Raw genomic sequence first — 20,154 nt, 5'->3', positions numbered from 1 at the left:
TGGCGGTGCCCTGCATGTCACCAGCCTGGAAATTTCCCAGTATGAAAGGGGTTTGGTAGACTCCAGGATGTCTAAATATTTAGAAAGTACAAGCTTTGGGAATGGGGGATTATCCTAGAATACAAAGGACCACACTCCTAAAATTTAGGAGAGTTGCTATTTTTGGCCCGACTCCGATGGAAATTCTGTTTGCGTCATTACATCAGGAATTGAGCAGATACCAAGAGTTGGCAAAGTGCCTATGACAGAATGTCTACCAATTGGGATATTTTTAGAGAGAAAGTTTATGGAAGGACCCATCTCTTAGATTGGGACATGTGGCAAGAAAGTGGACCAAAGTGAGACAAGTGGCTTGACACTTGTTAGAAAGTGGATCAAAGTGAGACAAGTGGCCTCACACTTGTCACTTCAGCTATTGTTGGCTCTCCACTTGTCATTGTAGTCTTCTCTTGCCATTTTAGCTCATGGGAAGTCCAAATCTATAAATTGGAGTCCTCTCTCTTCATTAATAGAGGCTCTCTTGCTGCACACTAGCCTCTACCACCGTTACAGGCTGCCCTAATGATGGTTACTCTCTTTCTTTCTCTCTTGAAGGCTGCCCATGAAGAATACCGGCTGTTGGGGACTGTTTTGGAGGCTTCCATCGCGAAGAAATACTGAAGGCAAGGGTATTTAATCATTTATTATGATTTCTAGCCATTGTACTTGTTGTACCAGCCTTTGTACCTTCTGTACCAGCCATTGTACTGGCTGTACCAGTTCTTGTACTTGTTGTACTTGCTGTATCATCCATTGTACCGGCTATACCAGCTTTTGTACCAGTCATTGTACCTGTTATACTAGTCATTGTACATGCTGTACCAGCATTTGTACTTGTTGTGCCTACTGTACCAGCCACCGTACCGGCTTTACCAGCCACTGTACCGGCTATACCAGCCATTGTACCTACTGTACCACCTGAATGGAGAGTTATACTTGCTGTACCAGCTCTATTGCATGAAGACCCGTGGTTTTTGGGGAAGAATCACTACCCACACGGAGGTATATGGATTATGTTGTTGGCTCGGCATTTCTACAGCCTATGTTCCGGCTTGGTTGCCTCGTGTTGGGCTGTGTTATGGCATTTGTATATGGATAATCCGGCATCTCCCGTGGGGAGAGTAAGGCCGTCAAAGCTTGTACATGATATTATTCTCCTTGGGTAATAAAATACTCCAAGGGGGGGGGTCGGCCCATTCCGGCCTCCATGCGGTGTCACACGGGCAAGCTCCATTTTCAGCATTTGTGGATGTTTTGTCCAGCTTTATGTTTTATGCAAAGTGATGATGGATATGTGTTAAGGCTGTGGCCATGTTTAAATGTTTTAATATGCTTTGATGGTATCAACAAGTGTGTCAAAGGCCCTAGTCCCCCGGGCGTCCGCTGCGAGTTTCATTGGTATCAGAGCATAGGCTTTCTTGGAAGCGGAGGCTTCCTTCTATCAATAAGGAAGAGAAAAGATCTCAAGTGGGGAGCACACTTACCATCATTGCTGTTAAGCATGGCCAGCCACTTCATAGCTTATGAAGCAAGAGCATGAGCAGTAGATAGCTTGTTGATCTAAGGATTTATGAATTCACAAAATTTTATCTTGGAAGTGTGGAGTTGGCTTTATGTGCACACATTTAGCACTCTTTCCGTATGGATATTGTGGATTATATATTATCAAGCTTACAGGCAAGCTATATGGAGATACATCTCAGGATATCTTAAGGATATGGTGACGAGATATTTCTTTTGGCTTCATGACCAACCTGGCAAAGAAAAGCGAAGTATACTTTGAGTTTGCAAAGTTAGTGCTTTTGCTATGAAGTATTTTTTTTGATGTTCACTAACCCTTGTATAGCTATGCAAGGAGAAAGGTGGTGTTGTTTGCCTTGAGATGGTTTGAGGGAAACATTTAGCACTCTTTCCATATGGATATTGTGGATTATATTATCAAGCTTACAGGCAAGCTATATGGAGATATATCTCAAGATATCTTAAGGATATGGTGACGAGATATTTCTTTTGGCTTCATGACCAACCTGGCAAAGAAAAGCGAAGTATACTTTGAGTTTGCAAAGTTAGTGCTTTTGCTATGAAGTATTTTTTTGATGTTCACTAACCCTTGTATAGCTATGCAAGGAGAAAGGTGTTGTTGTTTGCCTTGAGATGGTTTGAGGGAAACATTGTTTATGGCTCCCTTTATTGGGATGGATTATATCTATGGAGATTTCTTTCTTGGACAAGATTTATATAGATATTGGGCTTCGCAAGCAATTTCTATGGATGAATATGTCCGAGTTTATAGAGAAGAAATCTTTGGATATCTCATGCATATGATGCTTTTATGGATAAAGTCCACCTCTACTCCAAGGTGTGTGGTTAGCACGGAGTATGTGGTAAGAGTTATGGTATACAAGGATTATGGTATACAGGTCTATGGATTCCTGGCCTTCTTTTCTAGGGATTTGGATCCATCCTTAGGTTTATGGATTATTGTTTTTGGCATTCCTTTATTTGGGATGCATTGGACTTATGAAACTCATGGTTCACATACCTTGTGTAGTGTTCTCTTGTCCTACGTGCTCTCTTGAAGATTGTTTCTACCATGTGTGGGTGGAACAATAGAGAGCAGATGGAAGGGAACATGGGCACTTCAGAGGGTAGTGTCGAGCACAACATACCGTGTGTAGTATTCTCTTGTCCTACGTGCTCTCTTGAAGATTGTTTCTACCATGTGTGGGTGGAACAATAGAGAGCAGATGGAAGGGAACATGGGCACTTCAGAGGGTAGTGTCGAGCACAACATACCGTGTGTAGTGTTCTCTTGTTCTATGTGCTCTCTTGAAGATTGTTTCTACCATGTGTGGGTGGAACAATAGAGAGCAGATGGAAGGGAACATGGGCACTTAAGAGGGTAGTTGGTGGCCGAAATGCCTATAAACTATGTGTAGCAGAAATGCTTATGGAACACCAGGTTATCTATGCCTGCGAGTGATTGTTTTATCTTGTTACTTGAGTCCACCTCTCATCCAAGGTGTGTGGTTAGAGTACCAACACGGAGTACAAGTGGTAAAGTGGACATGACGCCTGGTTGGCACGGGACTTATGTCTATGCAAAGGGTCATGTGGACCGATGTCTTGTTGGTAGGAGACTTATTTTGTCTTGCCCATTTACTTGGGACATGATTATGATATCTGGACTTATGGGACTGTTTTGTCTTGCCCATTTATTTGGGACATGGATTCATTAAAAAAAAAAAAAAGCCATATTAGAATTACTATCTCCCCATACAGAGGCCAAGAGGTTCATTGTTCATCTCACCATGCATGTGGATTTATGTTGGGATTGTGCGAGGGCAATTCAATGAACACTCCACCATACACGTGGATTCGTGTTGCGATTGTGGAGTGAGTGTTTCATTGTTTCCACACCATGCTTATTGATTAGAGTTGGGATTGTATGGGAGAACATGGGAACTGTTGGGATTGGGAGAAAGGATTGCCAGAACTATGGAGAACCAGTTTTTCTGTCACCATGGTTTGTGCTCTTCAATGGCACCAGTTTGTGTGCATAGCACATGTTTCTGTGTGAGGCACTAGTTTCTTGTGCATGGCACTTATTTAAGTGTCTTAGCACCTGGTTGGTGATTTTCATTGGCATATGATTATCTCATTGATATTGGTGATTGAGACACAATTGGCTCTTGTGCTTGTGTCTAGCATATCTTCCATGGAATTCTCGCCCATTTATTTTGGGACATGATTTTGATATTGGTATTATGAAGACTTATTTAGTCTCACCCATTTCTTTGGGACATGGATTCTTCCGTTATATTGGATTTTTGAGACTGTCTCGTCTCGCCCACTTGATGGGACATGATTATATCTTGAATATATGGCTTGAAGCTTAAAGTTGCGGACAACTTTTAAGAAACTAGGGAGGATGTCACTAGCTTGGAAATTTCCGAGTATGAAAGGGGTTTGGTGGACTCCAGGATGTCTAAATATTTAGAAAGTACAAGCTTTGGGAATGGGGGATTATCTTAGAATACAAAGGACCACACTCCTAAAATTTAGGAGAGTTGCTATTTTTGGCCCGACTCCGATTGAAATTCTGTTCGTGTCATTACATCAGGAATTGAGCAGATACCAAGAGTTGGCAAAGTGCCTATGACAAAATGTCTACCAGTTGGGATATTTTTCGAGACAAAGTTTATGGAAGGACCCCTCTCTTAGGGACATGTGGCAAGAAAGTGGACCAAAGTGAGACAAGTGGCCTGACACTTGTTAGAAAGTGGATCAAAGTGAGACAAGTGGCCTCACACTTGTCACTTCAGCTATTGTGTGGCTCTCCACTTGTCATTGTAGCCTTGTCTTGCCATTTTAGCTCATGGGAGGTCCAAATCTATAAATTGGAGTCCTCTAGTTAATCAGCTGCTGCTGTCGGCCCTGTACTCTCTAGCGCATGCTCCAAAAGAGACAGCCCCTCCTTTTAATGAATCAGCCCAGCCTTCTATAGATGGAGTCGACCAGCTGTCTTTTTAGTGAGAGAGAGAGAGAGAGAGAGAGAAGAAGAAGAAGAAGAAGAAGAAGAAGAAGATATATATTAACGTCTTGCAAAAGGGGTCTATGAGACAAAAGGTGTACAATGTGTCCATGGAATGTCATCATGAAAAAAAAAAAACATAACAAAAAAAGTAACACTAACTCCCAGGTAAATGTAGATATGTATGGATCATCATCGTCATCCTCATCATGGAGGATCACCACCCTCATCATCGTGGATGCAAAGTGGGTGTAGAGGATACGGGGGTGTGAGTGTGGAGAGGGAGCTATCCATCGATGAGAGAGAGAGAGAGAGAGAGAGAGAGAGAAGGGTTACATGCTGTCCAATATGGGACTTCAACTACTATGGATTGCTATGCCTAATGATCAGATTGCTTAGGGGAATGAGATGAATAAATGAGAATGCTGCCCAGCCTATTTATAGATTGAGAATGCTGGTCAGCCACTTCTGGGCTGTCGGCCTGTTAATATCCACACGACTAGCATCTATGCTAGTGTTTTAATGCTAGTGCTGATTATGAACTGCCGACTGGATGTTCTCCATGCAATATGCTGGCCGCCTTCTGAATTCTAATGATGCCTTAATGTATGGTTGATTGCCTTCATGAGGGATTTAATGCTGAGATTCAGTCATGGCACTTCACGCGACATCCCCTCCTGTTGGGCTTGATGATGGGAATCCACCTTGCTGTGTCTCGGATTGTGGATGACTGTCATCATCCTTTGACTGTGCTGAGATTCCAACTTCATCAAACTCCTTCCCTGGCAACCTTCCCTTGTTCCAATGCTGTCCCCTTTCCGGCATACCCTTGTCCCTGAACACAATTACTTATGATTGATGACTGAGGTTGATCAAGTCACCTAACCGAGGCTGCACCTCCTGTTCCCAAGAAGCCACTGAGGTACTCCTTTGAGGACCTAACTTCCATGGGCTAAATGCTGAGGATTCACCTAATGCATACTGACCTTCTTGATGTGTCTTAACTACTTGTGTTTACCTTGCTTGGACCTGTACACCCCTTATAACAATGCCCTTCAGAATTGCGACAATGCCCCTGTGGTACAAGTATGATGCCCTTGGGGTGGAGGTTGGTCCTTGCGCGATGAAGGTAGGGTGGGTGTGGCTACTAGTCAAGGAATGACAACTAGTCCAGATACGCGAACTTTACATATACTAAGGTTGTCAGTCTGTTAATATTCACACGACTAGCATCTATGCTAGCGTTTTAATGCTGGTCGGGCACTTCTGGAGGTTGTCGGTCTGTTAATATCCACACGACTAGCATCTGTGCTAGCATTTTAATGCTGGTCGGGCACTTCTGGAGGTTGTTGGTCTGTTAATATCCACATGACTAGCATCTATGCTAGTGTTTTAATTCTAGCGTTGATTATGTGCTGCCGATTGAATGCTTATGATGCCAACTGAATGTTCTCCATGCAATATGCTGGCCGCCTTCTGATGAGGATACTAATGATGCCTTAATGTATGGTTGATTGCCTTCATGAGGGATTTAATGCTGAGATTCAGTCATGGCACTACATGTGCATGTGACAGAAAGAAAGTTATATTAAACGTCTTCAAAAGACCCAATAGGTCTGTGAGACTGGTCGATGAAGTGAGGCGGGGGTCAGGTGGTGGGGATCTACTAAAGACCTAAAGGGTCTACAAGACCAAAAGGTAGTACATGGAAACTTGCAACCTCATCAAGTCAGTCCTTTACAGTAATTGTAAACCTGTATTGTGCTTACTTAAGACATGGAATGGCTAGTCAAGGCTAAATAATTTATGATCTGTACGATATGGATGAGTTTTTCATGGGAACCTTTCACATGTGAACCTTTCATAAAGATGTGAAATCAACCTTTCACCTTCCACACGGGTACCTGTTTGAGTCATAAAGATGTATGCTTAATGCTTGAGTAGCTAATGCCACGGCTTTATTTTGGTCTGAAGCTGAAGGCTGTGGAGGAAAAGCTATTAGCTGCTGATAGGTCTAGGGATGAAGCCTTGCAAGAAGTGCACGTGTGGCGAGCTGAGCTTGTGAAGGCAAGGGAACATGCTGTGGTTATGGAAGCAGCTCTTCTTCGTGCTGAGGAGAGTGCCAGACAAGCTACTGCAGATGCTAAATCCAATCTAAAGGCTTGTTTGATGGAAGAGAGGGCTCCTATCTCTGCAAAAGATGGAACTGCAAAGGAAGGCGATTTATCATTGTTGAATTTGAAAAAGTATTACCACTTTTTACTTTAACTCGAGACTACTGGCTTTGGCCTTCTGAGTTTAGTGCTTATCATGCTTTTAGCAACTTTATTGAAGCTTTAAATGATGTTGATTTCAAGTGCATGCTGTTTTTGTGTTTTTTTTCTATGGAATTTGCAGTGTGGCAGGCTACTCAGAGGATGTGGACAATGCTCCGTATCAGCCACAGGCTAATGTGTCGTAGCTTTTTGAAGATGCGAATCCTCCTCAAGGGGAAAAAATGCACCATACAGTTGAGAGACCGAGTCTCAGGTTCCCATCGGTGTAACAATCTCAGTGCAACGTGAGGTTGATGTACAGATGGTTAATCCAGATCCAGATACTCAAGAAATACAAGGAACACTGCTCTTGATGAAAGCAATGCACTTGCAGGCTTCCCTGCCTTGGGAACATAGAATTGAGCTGCCTGATACTTTAATGTTGCACAACAACGATGAGTTGGAAAGTTTGATGACTGGAGATCCCAATACGCAGGATATGTCAGTGGCGAGTGATCTGTATTTTCATGTACAGTATTGTATAGATGTGGAGATTGGTGTGGGGGGAGTCAGTAAGTCTGTAGGCCCACCATTATATCAGTCTTTTAATCAGAATCTCATCGGGTTAGGGGTTTCATGCTTGATCCCTTATATGTGCCTTGCATGAGTTAAATACATGTAAAAACCACAAAGTAGTTCATAAGGATGAAGTCTCTCAAACAATCCAAACAGCTGCCCTCGTTTGTTTTTTGTGATGACTGGTCTTCGAGACGAGGTAAAAGGAGAAAACTAGGTTTGCTTTCTAGCGGTAGTGTTCATGTTGGCTGAGCATAGCATGCGGATCCATGCATATGATGGAGCCTTCATGTAGACCTCTGTAAATGCAGACTTGTGCTTTTTAAGATGTGGGAAGTAAACCAGAATCGTGTATGGACTGGCATTTCAGATGGTGTATTATGATGTCTACACATGACAACATGGTTGAACATTATCAAAATCAATGCAAGGGTGACTAGTCGTTATTCTGTTATACCAGTTGACTATCATATAATAGCCATGCCTGATTGCTAATTAAGCACGCATCAATAATATATTACTCACAAATAGCACATAAATAGCAGTTAAGTGCCAATCTTATGTTTACTTTTTGACTACTACATGCTATATCTATTTACATATTAACCATGGACAACCAAGGCACAAGGAGAGAGAAAAAAGAAATCCTAGATTTCTAAAAAATAAGAGGAAACAATCCCTTAGATTGTTCTTTTTTAATTCCGATTGACCCTTTGTATTCCGGCTTCCATTCTTGTGTTTCGCTTCTTAATGTCTTTTACACACTACAGCAATGCGCAGATTGAGTACTAGTCACTATTATATAGCAAACAAACAACAATCTTATGCTTAATTTTTGACTACTACATGCTATATTACTATTATATAGCAAACAAATAACAATCTTATGTCTACTTTCTAACTGCCATAAAGTAGTTATGCTTGTTATATAGCAAACAAATAACTGTCATATACACGCTTTAGTAGTTATGTCTTTAATATATTACTATTATATAGCAAACAAATAACAATCTTATGTCTACTTTCTAACTGCCATAAAGTAGTTATGCTTGTTATATAGCAAACAAATAACTGTCATATACATGCTTTAGTAGTTATGTCTTTAATCACTTGCATATCTTAATATAGTTTATTATTACAAGACTTTAGTAGTTATACCTTTAATCACTTGCATATCTTAATATATTTTTACTATTTTGTAGGGTTGTCATACCCATGGAGGTTATTGGAAAATAATTTATAATGAAAATATAGAAGAACTCATTATATTTTTTGCATCATATTACAAAAAAAAAGTATGTTGATGCTTTAAGTATTTCAAAGGGCTTGTGTCTTTACTTGTTGAAATTCGTAAACTTTGTAAAAATAATTAGAGATTTTTCGTACACAAAATTTGGAGTGGATGTAAGGTTGAATTAGTTTGATTAACTTACATTCAAGACATAACTTGTTAAAGTTCTAATACCTTATGTTAACTCATTGTAGAAAACAATAGAAGCAATTGTTGATCAATTTTACACTCTTATAGCCACCAAAAGGGTTTCATAAAATCATTCACTCATTCGAAACCCTACTAAGATAATTTACACTCTCAACCATTTAATCGAAATGATTTATAATAAGGTTATTTTAATTTACTTTTTTATGTAAGGTAAAGATTCATACATATCTACACAAAGAAGAGAGAGGGAGAGAGAGAGAGAGAGAGGGAGGGAGGGAGAGAGAACCAACTTGGAAAGTTGATACTAGTACTAGAATGAAAAAAAAAAAGAAAGTATTAGGCTATAAGTAGTGATAAAGGCATGCTTCATCATGTGGTGATATAATGTGCTCATAACACCATTAAAAAATCATATAATACCTTTTTTTGAGATGGTTTGGGAAAAATACCTCAATCTCCCCCAGTCTCCCCCACATATGAAGATTTAATGGAGACAAAAATATGAAAAAAAAAACAAATTAATAAGAAGAGAAAAATGTACAAATTATAATTAGGTATAATACCAATGTTTATTACAAAAGGAAAGTCCAAGAATATACCATCCATCTTGCATACATAACGATATACATAGAGACTATTTCTAGTCCATATATTAAGTGTCAATGTTAGACAACCAACAGATGCCTTGATTATCTATCAAGAAAGCACAAAAGCATAGCATCCATAGCTTTTATTCCCTGTCTTAAAAGGCCACCAATGCTTAATAATTTGAGTTTATGTGGGTCTTAGAGGCAATGTAAATGACCATTGCTGCTATGATTTTTTTCCCAATAAGGAATTACTAGACTAAGAAATAAGAAAAAAAGGAAGAAGAAGAAGAAGCCCCATTTCTTCTTAGATCTTGGAGGCAATTTAAATGTCCATCGCTATGAAAAACAAAAATTTCCAATAAGGAAGTATTGGAATAAGGAACAAAAATAAAGGAAAGAAGAAGAAGAAAAAGTAGGAGAAGAATAGCCCACATTTCTTCTTCTTCAATATTATCTTAAACCCAAATATTTCACCCCATAAAATTCATTTCTTCTTCTTCTTCAACAAAATAAAAAATTCCACGTAGTAAAATTCATCTTCTTCAAAAAGGTAAAAAATTCCACCCATTAAAATTCATCTTCTTGAAAAAAATAAAAATTCCACCTGGTAAAATTCGTCTTCTTCAAAAAAAAAAATCCACCCCATAAAATTCTTCTTCTTCAACAATAAAATATTAAACCCAAAAACTACACCCCATAAAATTCTTTACATGAAGGAGGAGGAGAAGAAGAAAATCCATTAAGAAAAATAAGAATTACTTCATGTTTAGTAGAATAAGAGCTACAAGAAGAAATAGGACCCCCAAAATCTTCTCCTTCTTTTACTCCTTCAACCTCCTAGTTGGGCCCAAAATATGAACAATAAAGCTACTTCAAGGCATACCTAATTGTAAGGGAGCTATGCTACCTAGAGTTTGGAGAAGAGATCCAAAGAAGGCCTATAACAAACATTGCAAAATTGCATTAGTAGTTAGAACCCTAGCATATCTAAGGTAACACATAAAACCCTAGCCTATCTAAGTTAACACATAAAACCCATCTAGGCTACCATTAAAAAAAACATTTTAAAAGATCAAGAAGATGAAGAGAAGGAGGAGGAGGAGGAGAACTAAGAAGAAGAAGAAGTATTATTAGTCTTTTTCTCATTTTGCTTCTTCTTATAATAGAAGAAAATAAATCAAGAATAATGGAGGCATATAGGGCTCAATGGACTTACTTTAGGGATATTTGGAAGAGGAAAATCTATAAATTTTAATTACAATACTAGAAATATTAGTAGAAAAAAGGCTTGAATTCATAGAAAAATTATAAAGTATAGATGAAAACAGATCTTAGTGGACTTATCTTGAGAAAATTTGAAGAAAAGAAGATATGCAAAAGTAAAAAATGCACAAGCAGATTCTTTGCTTGAGAAAAACAGGGAGTTGAATCTTTTCTTGAGAAAAAGGTGGAACAAAGAAAGTGGGCTTGAGGTTAAAATTGTGTTACAGTATAGCATAGTTTGGTATTTTATCCCTATTTTATGGGCTCGAGGTTACAAGTATGTTACAATGTAGCATAGTTTGGTACTATAGCACTTATATCAATGTTAGGCAAAATAATAACTGAAAGTGTGTGTGTGTGTGTGTGAGAGAGAGAGAGAGAGAGAGAGAGAGAGAGAGAGAGAGTAAAGGATAAATGATGGTTTCATATGTGTGTGTGTGTGTGTGTGGGCCTACATGTGTGTGTGTGTTTGAGAGAATGAAAGAGATTTACAAAAAAGAGTAACACACGTGTGTGTGGGGCCCCGCATGTGTGTGTTTGAGAGAGAATGAAAGAGATTTACAAAATGTGTGTGTTTGAGAGAGAATGAAAGAGATTTACAAAAAAGAGAAACACACACATGCGGGGCCCCACACACCCCCCCCCAAAAAAAACACACACAGAAATAGAGTTTGATACACAAGAAGAATATTTATTCAATCTTATTGTGAAAGGGTTTTGGGGACTTGCCTTATGCCAAGCTTGAGTAAGAGCTGCTAGAGCTTCACCTTCAATCTTATTGTGCAAGGGGTTGTTGGGGACTTGCCTTATGAAAGTAAGAGTTGCTCTAGAGATTCACCTTCAATCTTGTTGTGTAAGGGTTGTTGGGACTTGCTTACACCAAACTCTAGTAAGAGCTTCTAGTAGAGCTTCATCTTCATGTGTTGAAAGCTACTTGTTGTTATCACATCAAAGTAGCTCCAAAGTGGTTCTCCCATAGCACATCAAGGCGGCTCTAAGTGTCATGTTTCATGTAGTATCGAAAGCTACTTGTGTCATTATCAAGGCGGATTCATTACCCATAAGAAACATGTAGAGGGAAGGAGAACATAGTGGATTTGTGATACCCAAAGCAATAACCCACACATACTCATAAAGGATTTCAAGGGAGATAGATAATGGAGAGAATGCTCAATTTTATTGTGTGAATGGAAAATTGTGTTAGAAACATGAGGAGATTGACTTATATACCTCATAATCCATTTCTTATTAGAGCACCTGAGAATAAAGTTTTCATGGATTTTGTTTAATGACTCACGTACCTTTGAGTGTCAAAATTCTTTTGACAGATAATCTCAATGACATCACAACAATGAAGGTATGTATATATATATATTCACTTCATTTTATATAAATTTTTCATAACTATTTCTATAATATTTTCCAACCAAAGAACCTAAATAATAAACCATAGATTCAACATTATGAATAGTTCAAGTCTAGTAACTTAAATAAAATTTCTAGATAGAGAAAATTTGTGTCAGAATTTAAGTTTCAGAGGGAACTGGCCACTCCGTCTCAAACTTCTATTTTGAAGGAAGTGATGTATGAAATTAATCTAGTGCTATAGGACATTAGATTGGTTTCATATACTTATTCCAGACACATTTATGTCTTCTATCTTTTACCATCCTATGTGTGTATGTGAAACACGCCTAACGGTGGTATGGAACACTTAGACTCGTCTTACATCATACATTCATTTGATTGGTTCATTGCATATGCATTATACGTAGATCTAGTCTTCCACACCAATCATGAAGCCATCCTCTCATGCGTTTATGAAACTGTATATCGGGGACGCCTGTATATGGCATGCTTGTGGGCCTCCACTGTTTGTTTCAGTTGGTTCGTATATGGAGGGTGATTCACGGGTTACTTACGCCGCTTGACAAACATGTGTAGGACTATTATTTGAATATTTATGGGTTGTCTATATCTCAAGACGACGTTGGGATTAATTGATGTGTTCAATTAATTGTTTAACTAACGTGGATAGCATCTAAGTATAGCAACGAGAAGTACGAGGGTACTGATTCAGGTGTCGCATTGCATGAGATGTGCGAGGGTACCGATTCAGGTGTCGTATTGCATGTGTAAGATTCCTCCCCAGCCTCTCAAAATGTCCAGCATCTTCCCTTGTAATCAATCCCTCTTCAGAAATATAAAAGACTTGTTTCTAACTGTTTTAACCTAGAGAGAGAAAATATTCTAGAGAGAGAATATTCAAATTTTTAATATTTTTGGATAGAAAATTATCTCATCTTATTAAAATAAGTTTCCCTGAAACAGAAATTCAAAAAGAACTTTCCAATGTGCAATTGGAATTAATTGGAAATGGGTATAAAGGACCTTAGCCTAAGGGTCTAGATTTTCAGAAATTTTTGGATTATGGTCCAATTAAGGTTCCTATGGGCCAATAGCATCAATCCATGTGTAGGGAGGAGATAAATCCAATTTGTAAAAGAAGATACCCAAAAATGAGTAAATGCTCACATAAGATGAAGAGTTGAAAATGTACAAGGTTTATTAGTAAAAAACTATGAGCAATATTAAAAATATGAGATATTTTGGGTATCCAAAAATGAGTAAATGCTCACATAAGATGAAGAGTTGAAAATGTACAAGGTTTATTAGTAAAAAACTATGAGCAATATTAAAATGATTCCATTATGACACATATGTAAGGAAGGGGAGTTCTTTAAAGGAGGTGCATATTTCACATAAGATGAAGAGTTGAAAATGTACAAGGTTTATTAGTAAAAAACTATGAGCAATATTAAAATGATTCCATTATGACACATATGTAAGGAAGGGGAGTTCTTTAAAGGAGGTGCATATTTCACATGCTTGAATGAGTTTTAAACTCATAAAAATTGAGATATTTCATCTCTCCTCTCTCCTCATTCAAGTCTAGTTCCAAAAAGTTAGCTTAACTGACCTAAAAATGGTCAAATATTGACCAAACTGATTTAGAAAATTCTAGAATCAGTTTGTTTGGTTAGGAGCTCAATTTTTCCTATAAATAGAAGCCTCCCCCTTGTTGAAAAATATATAGTGTTTATGCAACGTTACTCTACTCCACCTAAGCCAAGAACTGTGAATTCATTTAATAATTCACTAGTTTTTGGAGCTTCCCTCTTTCTTCAATCCCCATTAGTGGCTCCATCAACATACTTAACCAATTGATTGGTTGGGGGCCTCTACCGTGAACAAAGAATCAAGCAATTTGTAAGGTAATTAGTGAATATTGATCTTTTCTATAATTTCTCAATGTTTCTCTCTTCTCAACCCCTCTCAAGCTTGAGAAGCTTAATTGGTATGGTTTTTTGAATGCTATTGAAGTGAATTGATGAATGTTAGTGAAGAGTTACATAATTTAATAAATGCTATTGAAGTTAATTTCCATTTATGTTTAAATTCTAATGGTTTTTATGTAATTTCTCTCTCTCACTCAAGAAATGGTCATACTCATGACCCATTCTCAATCCAAATCAAGCTTTTCATAAAGCTTTTCCTTAACCCAAGATTAAGCTATGTTTGAGGCCAAATTAATGGCTTTTTTCTATGCTTTTAGTTTATGTATATTGATGATTCAATCCATTATGGATTAATGATCCAATTAGAGATTATTTTAATTATTTTCTTAATGATAAGCTTTATCCCTTAGAAAAATTTGAGATTTATCAGTCATAGCAGCGGAGCTATGCAAAATTTTTATAAAAATTATGCATAAAATAATTTCATTCAAAGCATAAAAAGAGGACTTCCTACCATATTCTAGGAATTATCATCCTAGATTAATTGAAAGAATTTCATTATAATCATGGAGAAATTGAATTTTAATATCATGCATGAAGGATAAGTTTTTATATCAAAAGTGTTATTTTTACCATTTTTATTTCATGTATAGAAGTATGCATAATGGATAAATTTTTATATCAAAAGTGTTACTTTTACCATTTTTATTTTCATGCATAGAAGTATGCATAATGGATAAATTTTTATATCAAAAGTGTTACTTTTATCATTTTTATTTCATGCTTAGAAGTATACATAATGGATAAATTTTTATATCAAAAGTGTTACTTTTATGATATTTGAATTTCATGCATAAAAGTATACATAAAAGTTGATTATTTTATTATAAAAGTGTGTCTTTTATTATATTGAATTTCAAGCATAGAGGTATGCATAAAGGTTGATTATTTTATTATAAAAGTGTGACTTTTATCATACTTGAATTTCATGCATAGAGGTATGCATAAAAGTTGATTATTTTATTGTAAGAGTGTTACTTTTATCATAATTGGATTTCATGCATAGAGGTATGCATAAAAGATAATTATTTTATTGTAAGAGTGTTACTTTTATCATAATTGGATTTCATGCATAGAGGTATGCATAAAAGATGATTATTTTATTGTAAGAGTGTTACTTTTATCATAATTGGATTTCATGCATAGAGGTATGCATAAAAGATGATTATTTTAATGTAAAAGTGTTACTTTTATCATATTTGGATTTCATGCATAGAGTTATGCATAAAAGATGATTATTTTAATGTAAAAGTATTACTTTTATCATATTTGGATTTCATGCATAGAGGTATGCATAAAAGATGATTATTTTAATGTAAAAGTGTTACTTTTGTCACAATTGAATTTCATGCATAGAGGTATGCATAAAATTTGATTATTTTATTATAAAGTGTTACTTTTATCATAATTGGATTTCATGCATGGAGGTATGCATAAAAGATATTCTTTTTATACTAAAAGTGTGATTTTCATCATAAATGGATTTTATGCATAACTTAGATGCATAAGAGAAATTCTTTTATTCTAAAAGTGTAATTCCTACTAAATTGAATTTATGCATAGGAAGATGCATAAAAGATTGAATTTTAATTCAAAAGTGTCATTTTCATCTAAATTGAATTTATGCATAGGAAGATGCATAAAAGATTGAATTTTAATTCAAAAGTGTCATTTTCATTTAAAATGAATTTATGCATAGGAAGATGCATAAAAGATTGATTTTACTTCGGAAGTATTAATCTCCTTAAATGGAATTTATGCATAAGTAAATGTGTAAAGAAATCTTATATCAAATATAAGAATTCTCTTGTATTCTATAAATAGATATGAGATGTGATAGGATGTGATAAGAGGTGTATAAGAGGTGATAAGAGATGATAAGATGAAATGAGATGTGATAAGAATTGATAAGATGCGTATGGAAAGTGATAGGATGTGATAAGAGGTGTATGAGATGTAAAAAGATGTGATAAGATGTGTATGAGATGTGATAAGATTTGATAAGATGCGTATGGAAAGTGATAGGATGTGATAAGAGGTGTATGAGATGTAAAAAGATGTGATAAGATGTGTATGAGATGTGATAGAATGTGTTAAGATGAGTTAGGATGTGTTAAGATGTATATGGGATGTGTTAGGACGAGAATGGATGTAATATGGTTGTATGAATGTGATGTGGATGTATACATGTAGATGTATATGTATGAATGTGAATGTTGATGTGGATGTGGATGTATGGATGTAGATACGGATGTGGATGTATGTATGTGAATGTGGATGTATGAATGAGGATGTGAAAATGGATGTATGTGTGTAGATGTGGATGTATGTATGTAGATGTGGATGTATGGATGTGAATGTGAATGAAGAGGTGGATGTGGATGTATGGATGTAGATACGGATGTGGATGTATGTATGTGAATGTGGATGTATAAATGAGGATGTGAAAATGGATGTATGCATGTGAATGTGGATGTATGAATATGAATGTGGATGTGTGGATGTGGAAATGGAGGTATGGATGTATGAATGTGGATGTGGATGTATGCATGTAGATGCGTATGTATGAATGTGAAATTGGATGTATGATGTGGACGTACGAACATGGATATGTATGTAGAATAATGAATATGAAGATGTATGTGAGATAATGTGTAGTCTATATGAGTGAATGGATGAGAACGAGTACACACTGAATGGAATGTGGAATAAGTAATGTGGTCCGAGAGTGGATAATATGGAAAGACAAGAGTTCATTATAGAAACTGTATTTTGTGACTGTTTGTAAATGACTGTTTTATGTCAAGAATGCTGGAGAAGCATTTTGACCGTCTTGAGGATTAAGGTCATGAAGACTGAACTGATAAAGTTGCAACTGCTCTGACGGAGAGTCAATGGAGGACGTCTCGCGTAGCAAGGTCGATCGAGGTCTTGACCAGCCTCGGTTCGATTTAAATGGTGAGCTTCCGGTACGGTGGATGAGGGACCAAGGAAGCGGCCTATGAGTGAAGCGCTAGGTCACCTGCGAAGGATCCTAGAGGGTGCTGACCATACGGTGCTCGGGCTCTGGGTCGCCGAAGATACCCACACGTGCGTCGTGGAAGATATTGGAACAAGGAGTAAGAGTTGTTTTCTGAAACCGGGCATGGATCTGGTTGATTGACCTTGCTGGTCCTCAACGGATGAGTCCATGGCTCTTTTATATGGATCTGTGGGTTGATCTTGCTGATCTTCCACGGAGATTCTATTCTATTATATGAATATATTGCCGGTTACTATGAGCTAGGAACTATGGAAAAGGCCCCTGAGAGAACAGATGGTGAGCGTTCTGGTTGCCAATGATGCCATAAGTACACCGATGAAAGAATGACTGGAAATAAGGATTCAACCAGAGACTTTGAGGATTGTCATCAGTGACATAATGGTTTTATTAAAGGATTGTTTTAAAGCTAGTTGATGCTAAGAAAAAGGTAATTTCATATTGGGTGTGTAAGTGGTATGACTAGTTTTATGTTTGTATGAACTTCCGGCTAGGGGGCCTTGGAACTCTTTTCCTTGGTACCCGGGACAAAACCTAACCAAATTATTAATTGGATCCCATCACTATAGTGGTTGGGCGGTTGGCTAACCCATGGGACCGGATGGGGTTAGGCTGGACTGATGGATCCGTAAATCGAGATTTAATTTCTATTATTACGATAGATGAAGTAAATCCCGGATAGAAATTGTTCTATGGATAGGAATCAACGGCTGTGCCTCTTAATGGGGAAAAAAGCGTTGATCCCAATGATCCAAGTGCAAGTTTCTTCCTTGATTTGACCAAGTATGGTTAAAGGTGCAGTGAGATCAGTTGATCCATAATGATCTTGACTACGTTTAGAGTAAAGAGTTATCCTGGTGGAATCGCCCATGCTTTCCGGGTAAAGGGAGTTTTTCCGGTTTCAGTTTTGGACAAACCGACGGATTAGTCTCTTGTCCGGATATCCGTGGGCGAGGCCCCGAGTGTGAGACCCCTACCCGCGCACGATGTGCTACTTCCGCTGCTAGTACCCCGAATCCGTTGCGTGGTGGAGATCGGGATCTCATAGCATGAGATGTGCGAGGGTATCAATTGAGGTGTCGCACTATACGAGAGTATCGATTGAGGTGTTGTATGGCTAGTGGATTGAGTGGTGGTTTGAAGATCATGATCATTTTTATTTTGTGAATCATGTATTTGTGCATATTATTATTTATTTAATAATCAGTGTGAGACGATCACCAATTTTGGTGTCGCACGAGTTTTCTTGTTGGTACTCCATGTCCATAAGAACCTTTGAGCCATGCCTTTGTGCCTCAGAGCCATGTTCGAACCTCTGAGTTTACCTTGCAAGTTATGACATCAATTCCTACGAACATAATCTTGTTCTCTCGACATTTTTCTTACACAACTGAGGACAATTGCTTCCTCAACCGGGAGGACTATTACAGGTATATATTTTATCATATTTTTGATAAGAAAATGCTTAATTTAATTTGTGTAGGATTTAGTTTAATGGAATGTGCAAATGTGCACAAGATTATCATATGTGCAAATGTGCACAAAGATATTTTATGTGGCAAGGTCCATTAGCAATTACATTTGGGCAAATGTTTTTATATGTAAAAACCTTAGGATATTTCATATGGTTAATAATATGTAAAGTAATATCCCTAAAGTGGAAAAAAGTAAGCCCAATTTGTACGCACATCTATTCTTAGCTCCTTGGGCTATTTTTATGAATACAATTCTCTAAATACTCAAGTCATGGAAGTGGAGCTATACACTTGAGGGGGAAGATTGCACCCAATCTTGTCTTCTGTGTGGTACTCTCTACCCTTTACTCTTTTGATGGTGATGTTATTCTAATGCTCTTGCCTTGTGTTATACTATGTTATTTATTTTTCAATTTAATTCGTCTTTGTTTCAATTATGATATAATTTATGAGATTTTAAATTATTTTCTTCAAGAAGTACAAAAGGGTCCCGTGACAGCAAATCGGGCCATAGCTTGCTCTGTTTAGGGAAAATCCACCTATGAAGGTGGATTTGAGGATTTGGAGATATCTTTTTCATTGAAATTGAGAGATTTGAACCATTTTCTAGCCTTTCCTTCATTATATAGGCCAAACGCCTTAATATTTGTCAGATCATTTACCCTTTCAAATGCCTTACAAATTTGATCAAACATATCTAAGTAATGGAATGGATTACCATTCTTATCAAAATGTGTTTATTAGCTTTGAAATGTGGCTAGCCTTACTCTAGTCTACTTGATAGCTCTTAGAACTTGTGCGATTCTCATGGACACCCCCTTCCCATTTCCCTTGCCATCCTTATGTAATGAAAGGTTGAGGTCTAAGTTGCATTATTCAAATTTGGCTATTTATTTTATTTGTGAAAACTAGCCAATTCATAGATTTGTCTATACTATTTTACTAATTAATTTGACTCATTAATTTGTTGTCACGTCACTAATCTTGCATTATTCATTTTGACACTTAGATTATGCACGAAACCCTTTTATGCAAAAGATTTTCAAATGCTCTACATAATATTCTTTGGTCCTGGCTTTGAGGAGTCATAACGTTCCTTGGCATTGGCCTTAAAATTGAAAAAGGGAACCCATGGCTCTTGCATTGGGAAGAAGGATTTGTGTTCTTTACTGATTTTTCCAATAATGAGTTGCATGTGTCAAGAGATTGCTTTACATTTGTTAACTTTTTTAGATAAAATTGTTATTTTGTTCTTCTAAAACTAAGAAGGAAACTCAGAAAAAACATTAGTTCTTTGGGAAGGATAATTTATGTTTACTTGGTTTATTCAAGGAGTTAACAATATCTGTAGTAATGAACTTTTTCTTTTTTGGTATACATGTTAAATTATATGTACTTTTTAAGGAGCTGGTAATAGTGAACTTTTCCTTTTTTAAGGAGTTGGCAATAGTGAACTTTTCCTTTTTTAAGGAGTTGGCAATAGTGAACTTTTCCTTTTTTGCATGTTAATATTTTCAATGTTTTTTTATATGATAATTATTGTTCAAGAGTTTAACAAGTATATTATAATTACACCAATTTA

At 37.0% G+C, this 20,154-nt stretch overlaps 1 protein-coding gene across 6 annotated transcripts in view; it reads left to right on the top strand.

The window, feature by feature from the left end:
• Positions 1-7,559, top strand: part of LOC147611614 (uncharacterized) — a 54,516-nt gene extending 46,957 nt beyond the window's left edge. For 4 of the 6 annotated variants that reach the window (XM_086784689.1, XM_086784685.1, XM_086784690.1 and 1 more), the window contains 2 exons: positions 6,548-6,819; positions 6,971-7,559. In XM_086784689.1, the coding sequence (XP_086640815.1) occupies positions 6,548-6,819; positions 6,971-7,034 (336 nt within the window). In that variant the 3' untranslated portion in view covers positions 7,035-7,559. The remainder of the gene's footprint in view (positions 1-6,547; positions 6,820-6,970) is intronic. The other 2 variants (XM_086784686.1, XM_086784688.1) reach the window with 1 other exon arrangement.
• The last annotated feature ends 12,595 nt before the right edge of the window (positions 7,560-20,154 follow it).

The sequence above is a fragment of the Cibotium barometz genome, chromosome 47, assembly GCF_041138505.1.
Source record: "Cibotium barometz isolate CiBa-2024 chromosome 47, ASM4113850v1, whole genome shotgun sequence".
Classification (NCBI taxonomy): Eukaryota; Viridiplantae; Streptophyta; class Polypodiopsida; order Cyatheales; family Cibotiaceae; genus Cibotium; species Cibotium barometz.
This window is presented reverse-complemented; position numbering and strand designations above follow the sequence as displayed.